This window comes from Ammospiza caudacuta, chromosome 11 (assembly GCF_027887145.1).
Source record: "Ammospiza caudacuta isolate bAmmCau1 chromosome 11, bAmmCau1.pri, whole genome shotgun sequence".
In the NCBI taxonomy this organism is placed as follows: Eukaryota; Metazoa; Chordata; class Aves; order Passeriformes; family Passerellidae; genus Ammospiza; species Ammospiza caudacuta.
Genome location: NC_080603.1, coordinates 8493540 through 8511909, shown reverse-complemented (window position 1 = coordinate 8511909; position 18370 = coordinate 8493540). Strand labels below are relative to the sequence as shown.

General features: G+C 48.1%; 2 protein-coding genes across 2 annotated transcripts in view; one reads left to right on the top strand and one right to left on the bottom strand.

The window, feature by feature from the left end:
• The window catches only part of PCCB (propionyl-CoA carboxylase subunit beta), a 31160-nt gene extending 30835 nt beyond the window's left edge, over positions 1-325 (bottom strand). The window contains exon 1 of the mRNA XM_058812068.1: positions 211-325. The gene's annotated coding sequence lies outside the window, so the exon portion shown is untranslated. The remainder of the gene's footprint in view (positions 1-210) is intronic.
• Positions 326-1279: 954 nt separating this feature from the next.
• Positions 1280-17196, top strand: MSL2 (MSL complex subunit 2). Its single transcript, XM_058812179.1, has 2 exons — positions 1280-1505; positions 13188-17196. The coding sequence occupies exons 1-2, from the start codon at positions 1364-1366 to the stop codon at positions 14783-14785; spliced, it is 1740 nt and encodes a 579-aa protein (XP_058668162.1). The 5' UTR covers positions 1280-1363; the 3' UTR covers positions 14786-17196.
• The last annotated feature ends 1174 nt before the right edge of the window (positions 17197-18370 follow it).

Here is an 18370-nt window from a genome sequence, read left to right as displayed (position 1 = left end):
ACACAGAGGGCACTGTGGGAAAAAGGAGAAGCTCTGTCAGGCAGTTCCCCAAAACACCAAACACAGAAGGAGGGAGAGGGCTGCCCGATGGTGCTGGCAGTGTAGCAACACAGGATCTGGAAGTCTGTGGAATGGCCTTGGTGTTTACGCACGAAAATAAAACAAGTTCCCTCCATAAAAGTCCGGCCTGTGCCTATATCTTGGTCATACCTGCCCTCAGCCTGTGCATCCACTGCTGTATTATACGTGGGGTCTCCAGCAGGAACGTTTGTGAATGACTTCTGCCCACAGAGCCGCGTGTGGGAGGCTGGCGATGTCCTGAGGGGTTTGTGCTCTCCGCAGCTCCCGCGCCACCTCTCCCCAGAGCTGCCAGGCCCCGCAGGTCCCGGCCTCGCTCCGTGCGGGCGGAGGGCCCGGTGCGTCAGCCGGGAGCCCGAGCTATTGACAGGCCTGGCCGCAGGTTCCAGCACGGCCTGAGGGCAGAGGCGGGGCCACTTCCTCGGCCCGAGCGGAGGCGCTCGCCATGACAGGGGCGGGACGCGGCGTCCGCGCCCGGCCGCCGTGAGGGGGAAACGGAGACACGGCGGGGCGGGGGCGCTGGCGCGTGAGGCGGCGCGCGCGGCCGGGGCTCCGTGCCGAGCCCCGAGAGCTCGCGGGGCCCATGGCGGGCGCTGAGGCGGCGCGCGCCCCTCCCGCCCTCCTGCGCGCGGCCCCCGCTGCCGGCTCGAGCGCCGCTAGAGGGCGCCGGCGCCCCCCCGCCCCGCTGCGGGCGCGCATGCGCGGCGCGGGCGGCGGCGATGGCCCCGCAGTGACGGCCGGATCTAACGGCGCCACCGCGGAGCGCGCGCGGCCCGCCCGGCCCTGCCCGCGCGCCCACCGGCCCCGCGCAGGAGGCGGCGCCGCCGCCGCGGTGATGCGGCCGCGGTGAACCCCGGGTGCCTCCGCCGCCCTCCCGCCGCATCGGGCAGCGCGGCCCCGCCGCCGCCCCGCGCCCGTTCGCGGATCCTGCCTGCGGCCGCCGCCATGCCGGGCCGCCGCTGAGGGAGGCGCCGACAGCAGCAGGGGCCCCGCGGCGGGGCGGGTATGGCCCGCAGGGACCTGCAGTAGCGCCGCCGCCGCTGCCGCCCGGGCCGAGCCGCCGCTCGGAGCGAGGCCTCCCCCGCGGGAGGCGGAGGAGGAGCCGGCGCGGCCCCCTCTGGCAGGGCCGCCGCGGCCTCCGCGCTGCCGCCGCCGCTGCCGCGCGGCTCCAGGTGGCCCCGGACCAAGGTGACACCCGGCCGGCCCCCGCCCCGGGGCCACCTGCCCCCGCGGCCCGCGCAGACCTTCTTCGCACCGCGCAGCCGGCGGCGAGCGAGCGGCGGCGATGAACCCGGTGAATGCCACTGCTCTCTACGTGTCCGCGAGCCGCCTGGTGCTCAACTACGACCCGGCGGACCCCCAGTCCTTTTCCGAGATTAACAAGCTCCTGCCCTACTTCAGGCAGTCCCTCTCCTGCTGCGTGTGCGGTGAGGATCTTTCTTTTGTTCCTGCACAATGAGCCTCCCCGGGGCTCCCGCACGGCCCTGGGCCCGCACCGGGGCTGCCTCGGCCTCGCCCGGCCCGCTCCGGGGCAGCTCCCGGCAAAGTTTGCCGGGCCCGGAGGGGCCGGTGCCGCGGCCGCCGGGGGGGCGGCTCGCAGCTCGGGAGCGGCGGAGTGGGAACTGGCCGGGCTGAACCCGCCCCCGGCGCGGGGCAGCCGCGGGCAGGGCCGGTCACAAGGGCAGGGAGGCGGCAGGGGCTGTGGCTCGGCGGCCGCGCACGCTGCCAAGGCGGTGGCGGCGCGCAGAGAGTGTTTGCCTCGAAATGCAGCGCTTTATTATGGTCACCGCTTCACCGAGGGTACGGCGGTTGTCAGTGGTTGTTGGAATACCCCGAGTAGTGGAGTTAATCGCTTTAAAAAAGCGATGACTAAGAGCGAGTGTGGTAAAAGATACCCCAAACGAAATGCAGACCGTAGAGGCAGGGGAAGAGGAACTTTGTAATTTTTCCCCCCACTCCTTGAAATGTAAACAATAAGTAATTCCGACTGAAAGCCAGGAAACAATAATTGATTTTGGATTTTTGTGCCTAGTAGATAAATGTTCTGTAACGATAATTACCATAAAAAACGAACAGGCTGGAAGTCTGCTGGGTTTTTCCCACTCCTGTCCCCCAGAAAAGAGCGTTCTGTGTGCCGTGGGCAAAGGCAGTGTCCGGAATTTCGGTGTTACAGGCTGGGGAATACTGGGAAGGAATTGCATTCTGCTGTGTTTACGGAGTGGGGGCATGTGTCCGTTCCTGGGAGGAAGCTCTGGAATAAACTGTTAGATTTCCTTGAACTTCCCTTTGAAGCCTTGGTCAGTGTCGGGAGGGGGCTCTGACCTGTTAGACCTCTTGGTTGTTAAATTTTTTGAAATCTCCTTTTTTTCCTCTGGTAGTTTTAAGTCCTGCCCTGTTTGTGTTTGTATTTTCCTGCCAGAGTGGTTTTATGTTCGCTGTGTTTGTCGATACCGATGTGTGTGTTACACTGGATTTGAATTGAATTACTGGGGTTTAGAAAGTTAAATATTTTATTTATTTTCAGATCAGGATTTAACTGTTGAGACGGCTAAAGTAGCGTTAGATGCTTCCTATCCTCTCGCTATTGGCTCCTCCCACTTAAAGTCTTTGAAAATAGAGATCTGTTTGCACTGGGAAGGAGGGAGCCCGTTCCCAGGATCTCTGCATCGTCATTTCCTGAAGTAATTTGTCTTAAGGATTTTTCCTCCTGGAATCCCGATGCTAGTGTTGATGCATCTCTGCTTTTTATTTCTTATCACCTTAGGCCCGATTGATTCCAACCCCATTTGTGCTTTCTTCCTATAAATTCCTCCTGCTTTTGGTCACTCACCAGACTGCTTTTGCCAAAAAATATGCAAATATCGTTCTGATTTTATTTACTAAGATATTTGCATTGCTGTGCTCTCTCCACTTTAAGCCTGGTCTTCTGAAATACGGTCTTTGTTCTCCTTGCCTTGCCTTCTTCCCTTCTTGGCCTTTTGCAATCTTAGTTTTACACTCTGTGCTGTTGAAATTGTCTATCTTTAATTTGTCCCTGCCCAAATTCCTGAGCTTTTTCCCCCCTTCTTCAGCTTTTTTTGCTTGGTTTTTCTGCCACTCTCAGTTTTGTAGAGCAAATCAGGCTTTTAGTTTGTTTTTTTCTATTTCCTTGTGCCTCCATGGATATTCCTATTTAAAAACTACCTCTTGATGGTTCTGCTTTCTCTCTTGACTCTTTATTTTCTTTGGATATTTGGGTTATTCCTTTGGTCTATATTTTTTTTCCTACTGTGGCTAGCTTTCAGATAACTGTAGCTGCTGTTTATTTGAAATGTTTTGCTTACAGCTGATTAACCAGTCTTATCTGTGCCTCCTGGACTCCTGTTTGTGGTGTGTCAGTATCCAGGGCCCTCAGTAAATTCCACACTCTCTGTGGAGCCATGCAGTAAAACAGAGTTACTCAGGTGTCTGTCTAGGGCCTGAGGTGGCCATGGGGGAGTGGGCCTGCCCCACACAGAACTGCTCACTCTGCTGTTCCCAGTGTCACCAATCTGCAGTTCAGACTGGTAAAGGCCAGTCCATCTTTTTCTCATTTGCTTTTGTGTTCCTTTTCTCTTAGTGCTAAGAGCTGTTGCACCTCTGATACCTGCTGAATATTTAAGGTCATGAAACCTTGTACAACTATCAGCCATTTAGCTTTGGTGTTTTAAAAGGTAAAAGTCTAATTACTGAAGTAAAGGCTACATTGAGAGATCCTGACAGTGAGCACTGTGACCACTCTGCCAGAATCCCAGAATATTCTGAGGTGGAAGGGACCCACAAGGGCCATGGCATGTTAGTGAATGGCCCGTGGAGGGGCTGAGCACAGAACCTTGGTGTTCTCAGCACCCTGCTCTGACCAGCTGAGCTAACTGGGCACTGTGGGTTTGGGTTGGCTTTTTTGTGTTAATGCCTGAAAGCTTTTCTCATGCTCCCTTCTTGCTGCCCTGTTTGTCTGTTCAGACCATGAGACCCAAACACCTGGCTCTGGGTCCATGGACATGGAACTGGGAGTGTCTGGTACTTTGCTTGCACGGATCTTTGTAAAGTGCTGAGTGCTTTGTTGGAGAACTGCTGCAGGAAGTATCAGCAGTGGTGAAAGTCTCAAGTGCTGGACTTCTAGGAATTCCCTTGGGAAGTTACTCCACAAATTAGTGCTCCTTATGTCATCAGTTTTTTTCTCAGTGTGTAATCTCTCTTGAGTGCATTCTGTAATGCTTTGTTATGCTGTAGGTGTTAATTCCATGGTCCAGATTGTCCCTTTAATTTTAGGGAGCTGTTTTTAGGAGAAATGAGTGCTAGCTACATAAATCAGCTAACATTGCTGGGCTTCCACTGAGCTCCCAAAGCACGAGGCATAAGCCAGCTCATTTCCTTGTGATCCCATAGTCTTTTACACCAGGGGGTGGCAGAAGTTTTTGGACCCACATAATTATGAAGTTCTAATTAAAGCTCTGATTTCAGATTCAGATTGGCACACATGGAGTTGCAGCAGTAGAAAGCCAAAATGTAAATACAGTATGTCAGTGCAAGTCAGCTGAATCAGTTCTGGGTGGATTCAAGGTCTCCCTCTTGCCTCATGATGGGTGATAAGGGCTCAGTTCTGTGGCTGGGACAGCTGTGTGTGCATTTCTAGGATTTCAGTGTGATCATGTGACAGTTTCCTGGACAGTGCTGTAGGTAATACATCACTCTTTTATAGGGATGTATAAGACAATATTTCCTAGAGCTTTTAAAACTTGAAAATAACTGCTCCCAAGTGTGCATTAGGCAGAAGGGCTGTGCCTTGTGTGTTTTGAGGATGTGAAATACAAGTTTCAACCTCTAGAATAAAATGATTATTATAAAATTGCATGATAACACACATTCAGTTTAAAAATAGTGTAGTAGAATTTATGCAACAAACTTCTATGTTTTAAAGGTGCTATCCATTGCATAAACACCTTAGCAGTGCCATTCTCTGGTTCAGATACCATTCAGGTAACTGCAAATCATTGGTCTTTTCAGCATTAAGAGCCCTCTCTGAAATGCTTGTAAGAGATAGGATTGCCAGTCAGATCAGCTTAGCTTATTATCCATAGCAAACTTCATTATGGAATCTCTGAAAGGTATTTCAAAGGTATGTGAAAGATGGGTATTGCTGTTTGAGAGAGCTCTTGGAAGCTGGCAGGGCTGCAGGACAACGTTTTATGCTTGGCCAGGACCCCATCTGGTGCTGGGAAATACAGGATGAGAATACAGTTCTTGTCTTAAACATCCTGTAATCCCAGTAAGGGGATGTGAGACAACATGTGGCTTTAGGGAGATTAGGGGGAGGAACAAAGAAACCCACGGCAGCACAGACTGGTACCTCACAGAGCCCATCCGGTGTTCTGGGGCAGCCCTTGATGATTTTAGCCAGGGGTTGAAGGCTCAGTGCTGCAGCAGCATTGTGGAAGCAACTCCCAAGCATGGGCAGTGGCATGAATTGCCTAAAAAGTAAAATAAAAACTGTTAACTTTTGTTTTTCTATATAAAGGTTAATGTAAGGATGTTATTTCCCTCCTGCTCTTGTGTAAAAGCAATAGCCTGTTTTGAGAGTTTTATACTGCCAAAGTTGAATGGAGTGTACAATATAAATACATATTATAATCAATTATACTTGGCACTAGATCTGCAATGTCTCCATAGTCGGTGAGATACAGTTGTGTAAAATTTTCCACTTTGTGCCATTCTGTCCATGTGAAGGCTTCTCTTCCTCTCCTCTCTCTGAGGTGATTCTCCTTTGCTTCTGCAGTTCCTGTGTCCCCCAGTGCCCTTCCCTGGACAGCAGCTCTTGGGCTGTGGTTCCTGGTTCCAGGTCCCAGGCAGAGCTCTGGGCTGGGGGCTGCACTCTGTCCTGGGAAATGGTGGGAACTGGGCCTGGACACTTGCACTGAACTTCCCTCAAAGGGGAGATACTTGAGCGACACCTAAACAGATGGAAACTTCCTGGAAAATTCAGTTTCCTGTCACAGACATGAAATAAGGGAGATGAAACAAATTCCCATTCTAATAAATCTTAATTATATGGATGATACTGGAGTTTCCATTTGGGATGTGAGCCATGGCTAAGTTGAGCTTGGATAACAGAGTGTTAGAGTGAAAAAACCACGAGTTTTTAAAGTTTTGTGATGGAAAAGTTTAGCTTAGGACTTCTTCCTTGTCCATTCTTCCAAGGTTGAGGATAGTGAAGGCTGATTGATGATCTGTGCTACCAGATCAGAGCTGCCTTTTATGTTTGAAAATTGGTCTGGCTCTGTGGGGTTTTTTAGGTATTTTCTCCATTGACATTTTCTTCTTTCCTCTGTTTTCAGTTATGAGAAATACTGTAAACAAAAGTACTGGTAGTTTTTAAAAGTACACGATTTTCCCCTTAAAAATGGTCATGAATGGTTGCCAAAGCACTTCTGAATTTGTGGAGAAAACACCTTTTGCTGCAGGTATTCTGTTTGTGCTTGGTCTATAATTGTCTATAAAATGTCCAGTCACACATCTCTGTATACACCAGGTTTTACTCAAGAACGTGTTGGGTGATTTCCTCTTAAAATCTCCCTACTCAACTTCGTTTCCCTTTCCTGTTTTCAAACCCTGTGTGTGACTCCTGGGAGAACTGCTTTGTCAAGGATGTCTGCATTGTACTGCAGAAGTTTTGATAACAGAAAGTTCTGCCAGTAGAATTTAAATTGGTTTCTAAACTAAAAATACTCCTCTGCCTTAGAGGAAAATTGAGTAGGAAGAGAAGTAGCTGTGGTCCCCTCAGCTGGGTGACAGTGACTCCAAAGAGAGTTGCAGGCTGTCTTTGCTGGGATTGGAGAGGAGCTGGGAGGTGATGGATGGCTTTGGTGGTGCCTGAGGATATTGATTGAAGCGATTGTGTTCCCGAGTGTTTAGAAAGGAGTTAATGTGTTGCCAGGAGGCATCTGTATTGGGATGGCTGAGCTCTGCCATCCCGGGCAGCAGCACTCCAGCACCTTCCTCTGCCTCTGTTTGCTTTGCTCCCCAAGATTTACAGTCATGCCTCTCAGTACGGACTGAGCATTCCTGGATGTTGTGTTGGAGCTTTAGTAAGGGCAGGAAACATTCCCTGGGGCTGGGCAGTGGCTTGGGAAGTGATGGCAGTACAGCCTGTGCTGAGCTCGGTGCCCTGCAGAGAGCACAGGTTTCCCACTCTCCTGGAGGCCCTGCAGTGCTGGAATTCGCTGTTGGGATCTCCTGGAGGCCCTGCAGTGCTGGAATTCGGTGTTGGGGTCCTCTGGAGGCCCTGCAGTGCTGGAATTCGGTGTTGGGGTCCTCTGGAGGCCCTGCAGTGCTGGAATTCGGTGTTGGGGTCTGCTGAGCCTGCCCACGGCTCCCTCTGCACTGTGCCTTGCACAGCACTTCACTCCGAGATTCTCATGTTCCAGCATTTCTGCTTGGTGTAGAAAAATTGTTTTCATTGCTTTTTGATTGCTTGGGGAATGTGATGAACTTGATCTATAACTTCCAAAGGAAGTTCTAACTCTTATGAGTGTTTCTGCAGCTTAGTAACATGTTATTATCTTATACCCATAGGAGAAATGGTAACTTTGCTATTTGAAACTTCTCAAAATACAGCAATCTTGACTTTTGGAAAACATCATTATGTGAAAATTTTACACTGTGTGGTGAAAAAGATGAATTTATCCATGTTCTTAAAGCCTCAAAGTTTGAGCTTTATCACCTAGTTTGCTAAAAATACATTTAGAATTTTTCCAGATATTTTGTAAACACAAGGACTTTCAAACAGAACTATAACTTTGACATAGGATTTAGTAAAAATGTTCTGTTGTGTCTTATGTGGGGGGTGAACTCAAAGAACAAGGCAGTCGGTCCCTTCTGCAGTTATAATGCAATTTGTTGGAGTTTTTTCCCTTGAACTTTAGCTAAATAGATTGACTGTATCTCCAGATAGGAAGAAAAATAGCCTGTCCTCTGATCATGGTTAATTTGGGCTCCCAGGGTGTTCAGGCAAAAACAGTGCAGTTTTTATTTTGTCAGAGAGTTATACAAACATTGATTCATTATTCACAACTGTCCTTATATGAGGGTAATAATGTCTTAACAATTTTTTCATAGTTGTGTGTTCATGGAGGATATGCAGAAATACTCAGTAGCCAGCAAAATGTTTTCTCTGAAAAAATTTTGAAATAAGTATTTTTAGTTGACTGGGTGTGTGTGGGGGGGGTCAGTTTAGTGGGTTTTTTTGTGTCCTCCACATTTCCATTACACCCAGCAAGGAATTTATAAGTGTTTGTGGATGTCTTGGTCAAATTCTGGTGGTGTGGTTGGGGTGATCTAAGGGCAAGGTGGTGTTTGCAGGAAGAAATCATTTCTCATAGTTCACAGGGAAACTCTCATTGTTTCTCAGAGTTCTGTGCTGGGAATCTTGGGGAACATTTTTGTTTCTACTTTTTGGCTGAGTTGTACAATTTCTTTGTACAGAACCTTGTGTCAAAGCCCATGAAAGGATCACACATCTGTAGTGCTGTTGTGAACTGCCCTTAGCTCTGTTCCATGTTCTGTAGCTGTGGGTTCAGAGCTGTGCCCCTGGAATATTGCAGAGATGTGGTTGTGTCTCAGAGCACGTTTTGGGAATTGCTTTGGGAATGCTGTGCAGGGGGTGGGACACTGGGGACAGGGCATCCCGCAGGTTTCACTGAGAGGAGCTGCCCAGTGTTTTACTGTCTGGGACAGCTGCTAGGGCAGGGGTGGGACAGACATCAGTCTGGGGACTCTGGCTCCTGACTTTGGTGCAGTTTTGGTGAAATGCATCAAATCCAACATGGTCCAGCCCGTCCTCAGTGTAGGTCTGGAAGTGAGACTTAGCCCTGTTAGGGCTGGGGATGTGTGAGACCTTTCTCTGCTGTCATGTCCATGCAGTAATCTCTGTGAGTCAGAATGTGTTCAGTTTTCTTGTTTTCTAGGAAGTACCCACATCTCCCACCCCTCTAAAACAGATCCCACACATTTGTTGTATTCCTCTGCAGATGGCTGACAGACCTTTTTGCTGCTCATCATATGCCTGCCTGTCTGTCGTCAGATAGTTTTGCAAATAGAGCTTTTAGGGGGTTTATCCAACTCGGGAAACGCTGCTTTTGTGAGGGGATTTTCTGTTGTGTTTTGCTTTAAAGCCTCGTTGAGCTGCTGCTCATTCTTCAGTGGGCTCCAGCTGATCGTTTCTTGGGTGAGAGGATGCTGTGTGCAGTGGCAGGGAGCAGTTCAGGCTTTTCCTTCCCATGGTGCTGCAGCTGCAGGAGAGGGATGGCTGAGACAAACCCCTGAGCAGTGGTGTCACACTCTGAGATCCAGCTCCTGTCCTGCAGGAGCTCCTGAAGCTTGGACGAGTTGTTGGAGCTTTCTGGCTGTTAATTGTTTTAATAGAAACAATCAGATGATGTTTAATCCCAAAGTGAAGAGGCTGACAGTACAGCAGTGCAGCTGTCAGAGCTCCAGCTGTGGATATGACTTTGGGGTCCCTGGCATGCACAAGTCTGTGTGTGAAACCTCAGCTGGGAAGAGCTTCCCGTTCCTCAGAGCTTGGGAGAGGCTCAGCATTTCTGTTTCTGTGGCCGTGGTTTATAAACAAGGTGGTGCTGCCTGTGCTGTTTGATGGGCACAGGTTGGTGGGTGAGCTGCCCTCTCCTCCTGTGTGCCATGGCTGCCCAGTGCTGGCTGAGCACCAGAGCGCTTCTGGTGATCAACCCCAGGGATAAATTTGTATTTGTAAAAACAATTTGACTTAAGTTTTTCTATTTTACTTCATGAAATTAAGATTTAATAATTAAATAATTCTTAAGACTTTGGGTTGTTGGAAAAGCCAAGATAATTTTCAGTGATTAATGTTCCAGTAGCATTTCCAAGGACCCTAAATTAGATATTTGTGTTTAGCCCTTTCCTGCCTTTGCGGAGGGTAGGTGAGAATAGCCTTTCTTCCCAGTGAATTTCATCCATTAGGAGCATATTTGCTGGGTACAGACACCTAACAATTGTTTTGATTCCCAATTCTTCTCCTCCCTTTGGTCTCAGAGACACAATTTGCAGATGCTTCCCCTTGTCCCTGCAGCTGTGAAATGCTCATTAAGCACCGCAGCAGGAAGTATTCAGTGTGGTTCAAGTGACCTCCCTCCACCTCCCAGGACAGCCTTTCCAGATCAGCTGGGGTGTTTGGTAAATAATATATTAAAAGTTTTTCCTCTGTACATGCTCCTCATTAATTGTAAGTGCTGATCTTAAGGAATGTATGTAGTCAACCTTTCTGAAATCAGCATAGTTAAGAGCTGATGTGGAAGGAAAGTCTCGTTTTGGAGGCTTTATAAGAACACAATTTTGCTTTTGGTGTATTGATAAACCCCTTAGGACAGCACCAGGCTACACAGGGCTGTGGAACTGTAGGTCTGCAGTGAGTAATTGTGGGGGGGGTCTAATGCAGGTGAGTGGCTGCACAATAAAATGAAAATCTACATTTAGCTTAGAGAAGTACCAAATTATAAGCATGAAAAAATATTAACTTCAGGGCCCTTCTCCTTATCATGGAGATACAAATTTTAAAATTTCTAGAGAAGGGCAGCACTGATGGCCACCAGGCAAAAGTGAGATCTTGGCCTTGCCAAACCTCGAGGTTCCAAAAAGGCTCAGCTGCTGTTTGTGGGACAGTGCTGCTGACTTAGTGCCCCTCCCTGAGTATTAAAAGTAATGAAACTTAATTTTATGGGAAATTAGCATCTCATGGTTGACATTTGTTTTTAAACTTGTCAGTATTAAGACTGAAGAGAGTGATAGTGCCACAGAATCCATACAAGAGAGAAACTTTGAAGAATGAATATTCAATGAGATAGTTGAAACAGAAAATATTCTCACAGCTCAGGCAATTCCTAATGTCTCTCCAGTGTAGGTTGCCTGGCATTTACTGGGAGTAGAACTTGCTCTGTTCTTCCTGGCAGTGAGAGCATGTGAAGTGTTTTGTCTTGTCAGTCCGTCTGGTTTTTCCCTCAGAGCCTCCAGAAATTTAAATTTTCCTATATCTTCTTTTAGCATTTGTACTTATTCAGGAGTTTCAGCCAAATTTATTTTGGGAGAAATAAAACGCACTGTTGGTGATGCCTTTTTTGAAAATCTAATTAAAAGTTAAGGTGGTATCTTGTTATTTGGTGCCATCTCTGAAATATTTTAGTTCTGCAAAGCATAACTCAGCCTTATTGTCCTAAGGAGCCAAGAGAGGCTACTGGTGGATGAGGAGTGCACCCAATTGCTTTGTGTCTTTAATTAATTGGGAATTAATTAATGCTGGTGGCTTTTGCCCTGGGAGCACTGTAGTTCTAAGACTCTGAAGTGTCTGCACTGGCCAGGGCACAGCTCCTGCTGTCCTGTTGGACTCAGGATCCAGGGGGGCTGGACCATTGTTGTGGAACTCTGCTGAAGGACAGAACCTCTTTGAGGAGCTGGTGGGATTTCAAGTTTTGGTTTTGTTCTCTTCAGGGAACTTTTCTCCTGAAATCAAGTTCCATCTTAGGAGCACAATGGCCACCTCTGCCTGTGTTGTTTATGTGTCATGTCAAGGGAACTTGGGAAAAAACCCAATAATTCCCCCTGCAGGTTGGACTGTGTGACTTCATGTTCCATCTGTTGGCTTTAAACCCTCCCAGCTTGATGTGATGAGTGTTTTGTCTTCTCCTGGTGGGGTCTTGTCACACAGGGCAGGGCTCATTCTGTGCCAGCTTGCTGAACAACTGGATTCCTCTCCATTTATTAAAAATCACTGTGCAATGCCAACCTGAGCACTGACTCTTGGGATTTGTTGCTCAAAACCCAGTTTACATCCAGCCACACCTACTGAATGATGGCTCAGGTGAAGGACTGGGAGCAGCCCCTTCCCAAAGGGGGATCAGGGAATGCAGGGAAAAGGGATCAGAGAAGTGAGCAATGAGAGAAAATATCTTTGATATTTTGGGGTTTTTATCCCAGTCTGATTTGATACATGCAGTTTGCTTCCTCTTCCCAAGTTGTTTAATTTTATTCACTTGTTGCAGCAGATTGTTTTCACTTTGGAAAAGCTGGGTGGGAATTCCCTGATGGCTGTAACTCATCCAGCAGAGGCTCCTTATGAGAGAAAGGTCTGATCAGAGCTGAGAATGTGCTGCTGGGAGGGGAGGGAGCCCTGTTGCTGGGGATGACTACAGTTACTCTGCAATTTAATTTAGGAGATGGAATATCTTTCTGGCCTAGAGCTGCCTGGAAATAGCAAAGCAACACTGTCACTTTCTGGATATAGGAGCCAGTTGGATTGTTTCTATACAGAATTTAGTTTCACTTGTTCTTTCATATTTTATCCTTAGGTAATATTTGAGTTGTTCTTAAGGAAAACCAAAACCATTCTTCCAGGTTTTTACAGTTTTGGGGATCTGCAGACAAAATCTTCCAGACTGTCAGTGCTGGGGGTCTGAAACTTTCTGGGCTGTCAGGGATGTGTGGGTTCCTTTAGTAGCTGATTTTTATTAGTTTTTTATTTTAAACAGTAAAATATGAAAAAAATAGTTTATTCTTATAGTTTCACTAAATGTTAAATGAAAAATAACACAAAGTCTGCGTGTCTTCTTCCCTTTAGGGGTGGATATTTCATAATTTTTACATTCCTTTCAGGGTTTTCCCTCTCTCTGCTCTGTTCCATTTGTTTTTACTAATTCCATTAAAATCTTTGCAGTAAGTTATCATAGGAGTTTATTATTTCACTTTTGGTAAATTTATAGAAATCTTGTATGTTCTGTAAATTTCTGTGGACAAAGCTGAAGGGGAGAAGGCAATCAGTAGTGTTGTAGTTGAGAATGTTTCTAAAGGCTGCAGCACACAACAAATTGTGGTGTGAAGGTTTTCTTCTAATTTTATCTAGTGTTTTAAAACCAGGTTGGCAGCCGTGAGAATTTGTACAGGCAGTTGTTTGGATGGGATGTTTTTCAACTTTTTGAGTAACTTTTTTGATAGTATAAAAAATTCATCCAATAATGTCTCAGAAACCTGCCTTAAGTCCATTGTAATCTTCCTTTTCCTTTTTCTCGCAGGAAATTTGCTACAAGACCCTATTGCTCCTACCAACTCCAATTGTCAGCATTATGTCTGCAAAACGTGTAAAGGCAAGAAGATGATGATGAAACCCTCGTGTAGCTGGTGCAAGGACTACGAGCAGTTTGAGGAGAACAAGCAGCTGAGCATCCTGGTGAACTGCTACAAGAAGCTGTGCGAGTACATCACGCAGACGCCGCTGGCCCGGGACATCATCCAGGCCGTGGATTGCTCTGCAGACCTGCTGGCTCTGCTCAAGGATGGGGCACCGCTCCACGAGGACGCCGAGAAGTCCTCGGACGCAGCCCTGGCTCTGTGTCTGACGCACTCCCCGGTCCCTTCCACCTCGGAGCTGGCGACGGACGCGCCCGGGGGGTTCACGGCGCTGCCCGAGAGCACCCCCGGCCTGGACCTGCGGGGCTCTGTCATCAACGGGCTGCCCCCCTGCAACGGGCTGGCCGTGGAGAAGCTGGGCGTGAGCATCCCCTCTCCCGAGCACGCCAGCGCCATCGACGTGTGCGGCACCGGCGATTACATCAAAACCGAGGACATCCCCGGCGGCCTGCAGCCCGTGTGTGACACCGTGGCCACCAGCGACCTGTGCCCCGCGGGCATCGACATCTGCGGCTTCAGCGAGGACATCAAGCCGGGCGGGTCGCTGCTGCTCAGCGTCGAGGAGGTGCTGCGCAGCCTGGAGACCGTGTCCAGCGGCGAGGTGTGCGACTCCAACCTGCAGCCCGCCTTGGAGGCCAACGTGGCCAACGGCCCCTTCCTGCAGCTCTCCCCCCCTCCCCTCAGCCATAACATTTTCATGGCCACGGATGCTTCTCCTCACGGGCTGTCCTGCACGGCAGCCACGCCCAAGGTGGTGAAGCTGAACAGGAAGCGCTCTCGCTCCGAAAGCGACAGCGAGAAGGTTCAGCCCCTGCCCATCTCCAGCATCATCTGCGGCCCGACGCTGGGAGCGTCGGCTCCCGTGACGGTCAAACAGGAAAATAAAATGTCTTTGCAGCCTATTGCGACTGTACCTAATGGAGGAACTACTCCCAAAATCAGTAAAACTGTGCTCCTGTCTAACAAAAGCGTGAAAAAGAACTTAGAACATGCCCCTAAGAAATCCCACCCGAAAGCCAAACCGGGGGTGCTGAAAACAAAAGACAAGGCAAAGGAGAAAGTTCCCAGCAGTAACGTTATGCCAGGAAGCCCAACGAAAACTGTGTATAAAAAGCCACAAGAAAAGAAAGGGTGTAAATGTGGTCGTGCCACCCAAAATCCAAGTGTTCTTACATGCCGTGGCCAACGCTGCCCTTGCTACTCTAACCGCAAAGCCTGCCTTGACTGCATATGCCGTGGCTGCCAAAACTCCTACATGGCTAACGGGGAGAAGAAGCTGGAGGCCTTTGCAGTGCCAGAAAAGGCCTTGGAGCAGACTCGGCTTACTTTGGGCATTAATGTGACAAGCATTGCCGTGCGCAATGCCAGCACAAGCACCAGTGTAATCAATGTGACAGGGTCACCAGTAACGACGTTTATAGCTGCCAGTACACACGATGAGAAAAGTTTGGATGAAGCTATAGACATGAGATATGACTGTTAAACCTTTCTTTCTTTTCCCTGCCATCCGTAGGGGAACTGCTACAGGTTTAAGGCAGCTATGGTTCTGTTTAACTTGCTGGAGCTCCTGCGTTTAGATCACTTGTATCAAGTGTTTTTCATTGCTATGTTCTGTGTATTAGTGTCTGGGAAATAGTTGCAGATAATGGAGGAGTTACCCTAAAACTGTTTTTAGTTCTTACAGCACCTCATAGTTTGAGATGGATTGCTGATGTAAATGATTTTATCACAAGATCTTTTGACAAGGAATATATTGACCTCATTGTACTTGCTCATGCTTTGTGCTCAGTCAAAGCTTCGGCTTCAGTGTAGCATCTAGATAGTGCATCTCAACTGTGCTAGGTGATGGTGTAGAGAAATAATTATTTGATGGGTTACAGTCACCATGAGCAGGAAATGACCTGACATTCCTGTGGGAAAGGCAGCACGAGCTGGGGGATACACTCTGGAAAGGGTAGGTAGTGGTGATTGTGAGAATTGGTTGTGCCCTCCACTGAACAGCATACAGTTAAAATAGATTAATAAATATACTGAGCTGGCAGGCCAAAAGGCATCTCAGGCTGCAGGCAAGGCTCAGGAGGGTCACGTGGGTGCAAAGGTTGAGCTCCAGCCTGGATACCCTGTCCTAGTAATGGCATCATCATCCTTGGGGTTTGTCTTCCTGACACTTCACAGGTCACCTCCCTGCTCAGTTGCCCCTCTGTGCCAGCCCCCTGTGTGTGACAAGTCACTGAGGGGCTGGGCTGGGGCAGAACATCACTGGTAGCCTTCAAAGGCTCGAGTTCTGTTAGCACCATCCTCTCCCTTTCCCAAGTTCCTGCTGTTTTACTGCTGTTGCTTCTGGGGAAGAGAAGGGGTTTTGTGGGTTACAGGAAGTCCTTGGCTGATTTTCCCCCCTCTGGTGCTGATCAGTGCCAGGGCTCCAGGGAGATGCTGCAGCACTTTTCACCACTGGGGGGGTTGTTTGATCAGGTTTGTAACAGAGCCGGGACCCCTCCCACGGAGGGGAGTTCCCTGCTGACAGGCACCTCCCAGCCAGGGCACAGGATCGAGGGCTATCAAGGTCAAATTTTTGGGGTGTTTGCTAAACAGAATAAGCTATCTATAACTCACTCCACCCTGAACCTATCTCACTTTTTGCTAAAATGTTGAAAGCAGCTTTGGAAGGTCATTGCTTTTCAACCTGGGCCAAAAGGCTCGAAAATAGAAAAATAACACAAAGTTGTTGAGCTTATCTGGAAAAGTGTTACAGTGAAAGAATTCCTCTTAGGAATTCAGCTTTGTGCAAAAATGGTTGATTTCAGCTCAATCCCTAAATACAAGTGCAGGCACAAGATTCAGTTGTGCCTTCAGGGCTTCATTGGAAGCCTAAAATGTTGAGATTGCTTTGTGAAAGTAGAAATTCTCCTCTTGGAATGATAGAGCACAACCCAAACATGGGCTGACTTGAACACAAACATTACTGTCTGATACAAAGGCCATTCCTGTTTCAGCAGCATGTTAAATGATGTGTGGATTTTTTAGTTCCTTTCCTGCTTCCATCTCCCCTTTTCCTTAGGCACAGCCCCCGCGGTGCTTTCCGGCCCGGCACTGGGTGTGCTTTGATTTGGCACAAAGCACGTACAATGACGGTTCCTCACCGAGAAATGAGCAAAACCCGTTGGACACAAATGGCACCTCCTTTTGTTTTGTAGTGTACCATGGTGTCATTTTCTGTGAATGTGGTCAGAGCTTTTTGTTGGTTTTGGTTTGTTTCTCCCCCCGTCTTTTTTGTGGGGTGGGCAGGGTGGGGGGTTAAAGCCATAGGAAGAAAAATGTGATGTACGTGTCCAGTCTGTACTTTTTTGTTTTTGTTTTGCAAGAAGAGTTGAAAAATATTTTTGATAATGAGTAAATGGTGGAAAATGCTTCTTAGTATTCTTGTCTTTATTTGCCAACCCAAGTACCTAAGATCTGTGTTTTTTAGCCCTCATGAGATTTAACGATGTCCTATTAAAATGTATTTAGTTAAACTTGTATGTGATTTTTGTGTTGACCCAGAGGGATCCTACCAGTCTCTAATTTGGTGGTTTGATCGTGACCTACTAATGTAAATCTGTTTATTAGTCCACTACATGTAAGCGAAGCAGCGACCCGGAGTCTGGGAGTGGCTGCACAGCACGGGTTGTGTCGGAATGCTTTTGCAGAGCTGTTCAGAGTTTTGCTGAGATTGTTGATGGTACATTTTTAGGACTTTCATGAAATTAAATACAAAGTACCTTTGCTCCAGAAATGTGGGAGTATTTGGAATCTTTACTATCTCACTGCTGCATTCAATGTGGGTACCAAAAGTTGGAGAACTTAGGTCAAGAGTGGTTCGGAGCGCCGACAGGAGAGCCCTGATGGTTAATGTAAAACTGCAAATGGTAGATTCAGGTTGTTTCTAAAAACATTTCCTTTTATGCTGCCACATTCTTGAAATGTATATTAAAATTCAAATTGATTTAATAAATGTTAGTTTTCTAATTCTATTTGGCAACTGCTGAAGGCATCAGTGTGGCATATGTTGAACTCACTGTCTAAATACTACTTAGTGTGCTGATGATTAATTCTCTAATTGTTTAAATTAGGGTTGGCTTGGTTTGGTTTCCTTGCCCTCCTGGCTAGTTGTTTGTGAGCTGAGCAGTGGAAAGGATTGTCTTGGTGCTGACAGGAATTCCAGCAGCTCCAGTTGGGAAAGCATTCCTTCCACAGCAGTTTGCTGGTTTGGGGCCTTCCTGCCTTGGCTTGGGCAGAGAGCAGGGTGAGAAGCAGGAGCCCAGGAGGGACTTGTCCCTGCTGCCCATCCCCAGGAGCTGGAGAGTCACTGGTGGGTGCAGCTCAGTGATTATTTGAGCTCCAGCCTGGCCCCAGCTGGGCTGCCCAGAACTCCTGGTGTTCCTCCTGCAAGGCTCTGGATCTGGGGAGCTGCTCTCAGCATTAGCACAGAGGGAGCTGCTTGGGCATTTCTATTAGAGGAAGTGTGTGATATTCCAGTTTTCTTCCCATCCCCTTGAAGGCAGGGATTAACTGCCAAACTTTATTAACACCCTGTAATTTGTGAAGCAGAGTCAAAAAGAAAAAGCAGGTTTTGGTCACGTGTAGTGGTACAAAATCCAGTGCTTCTGACCATCCAGATGTGAACATAGTTCTGAACAAGGAGGAGAAGCCCTCTGTGCTTCCCTCTGGAGGGGAAAGGCTCTTCCCAGGTATCACACATGTTTAAAAACATTCAGACACACGAGTCAATGTGGCCATTGGTGATAGGGCTTAGAGGGCAGGGTGGAGCTCTCAAAGGTTGGATTTGGTGATCATGGGGGTCTTTTCCAATCTAGCAATCCTACAATAAACCAGGGGCTGGGATTAAATCCCAGAGGAGGAGGGACAGAGACACAAAACATTACCCACTGGATGTGTTACCTTGTGGCTCTCCCAGCAGGAGCTGTTCTCCCTCCCTGCCTTGTCTGAGCACACTGCAGAGCCAGGGGCACTGGGGCACAGCAGCCTCTCCCTGCAGATGTTCTTCCCTTGCATGGGAGCTGAAGATATT

Coding starts and splice junctions, on each gene's coding strand:
- MSL2 (XM_058812179.1), top strand. CDS start 1,364: ATGAACCCGGTGAATGCCACTGCTCTCTACGTGTCCGCGAGCCGCCTG. Junction 1,506..13,187: donor CCTCTCCTGCTGCGTGTGCG/GTGAGGATCTTT, acceptor TTTTTCTCGCAG/GAAATTTGCTACAAGACCCT.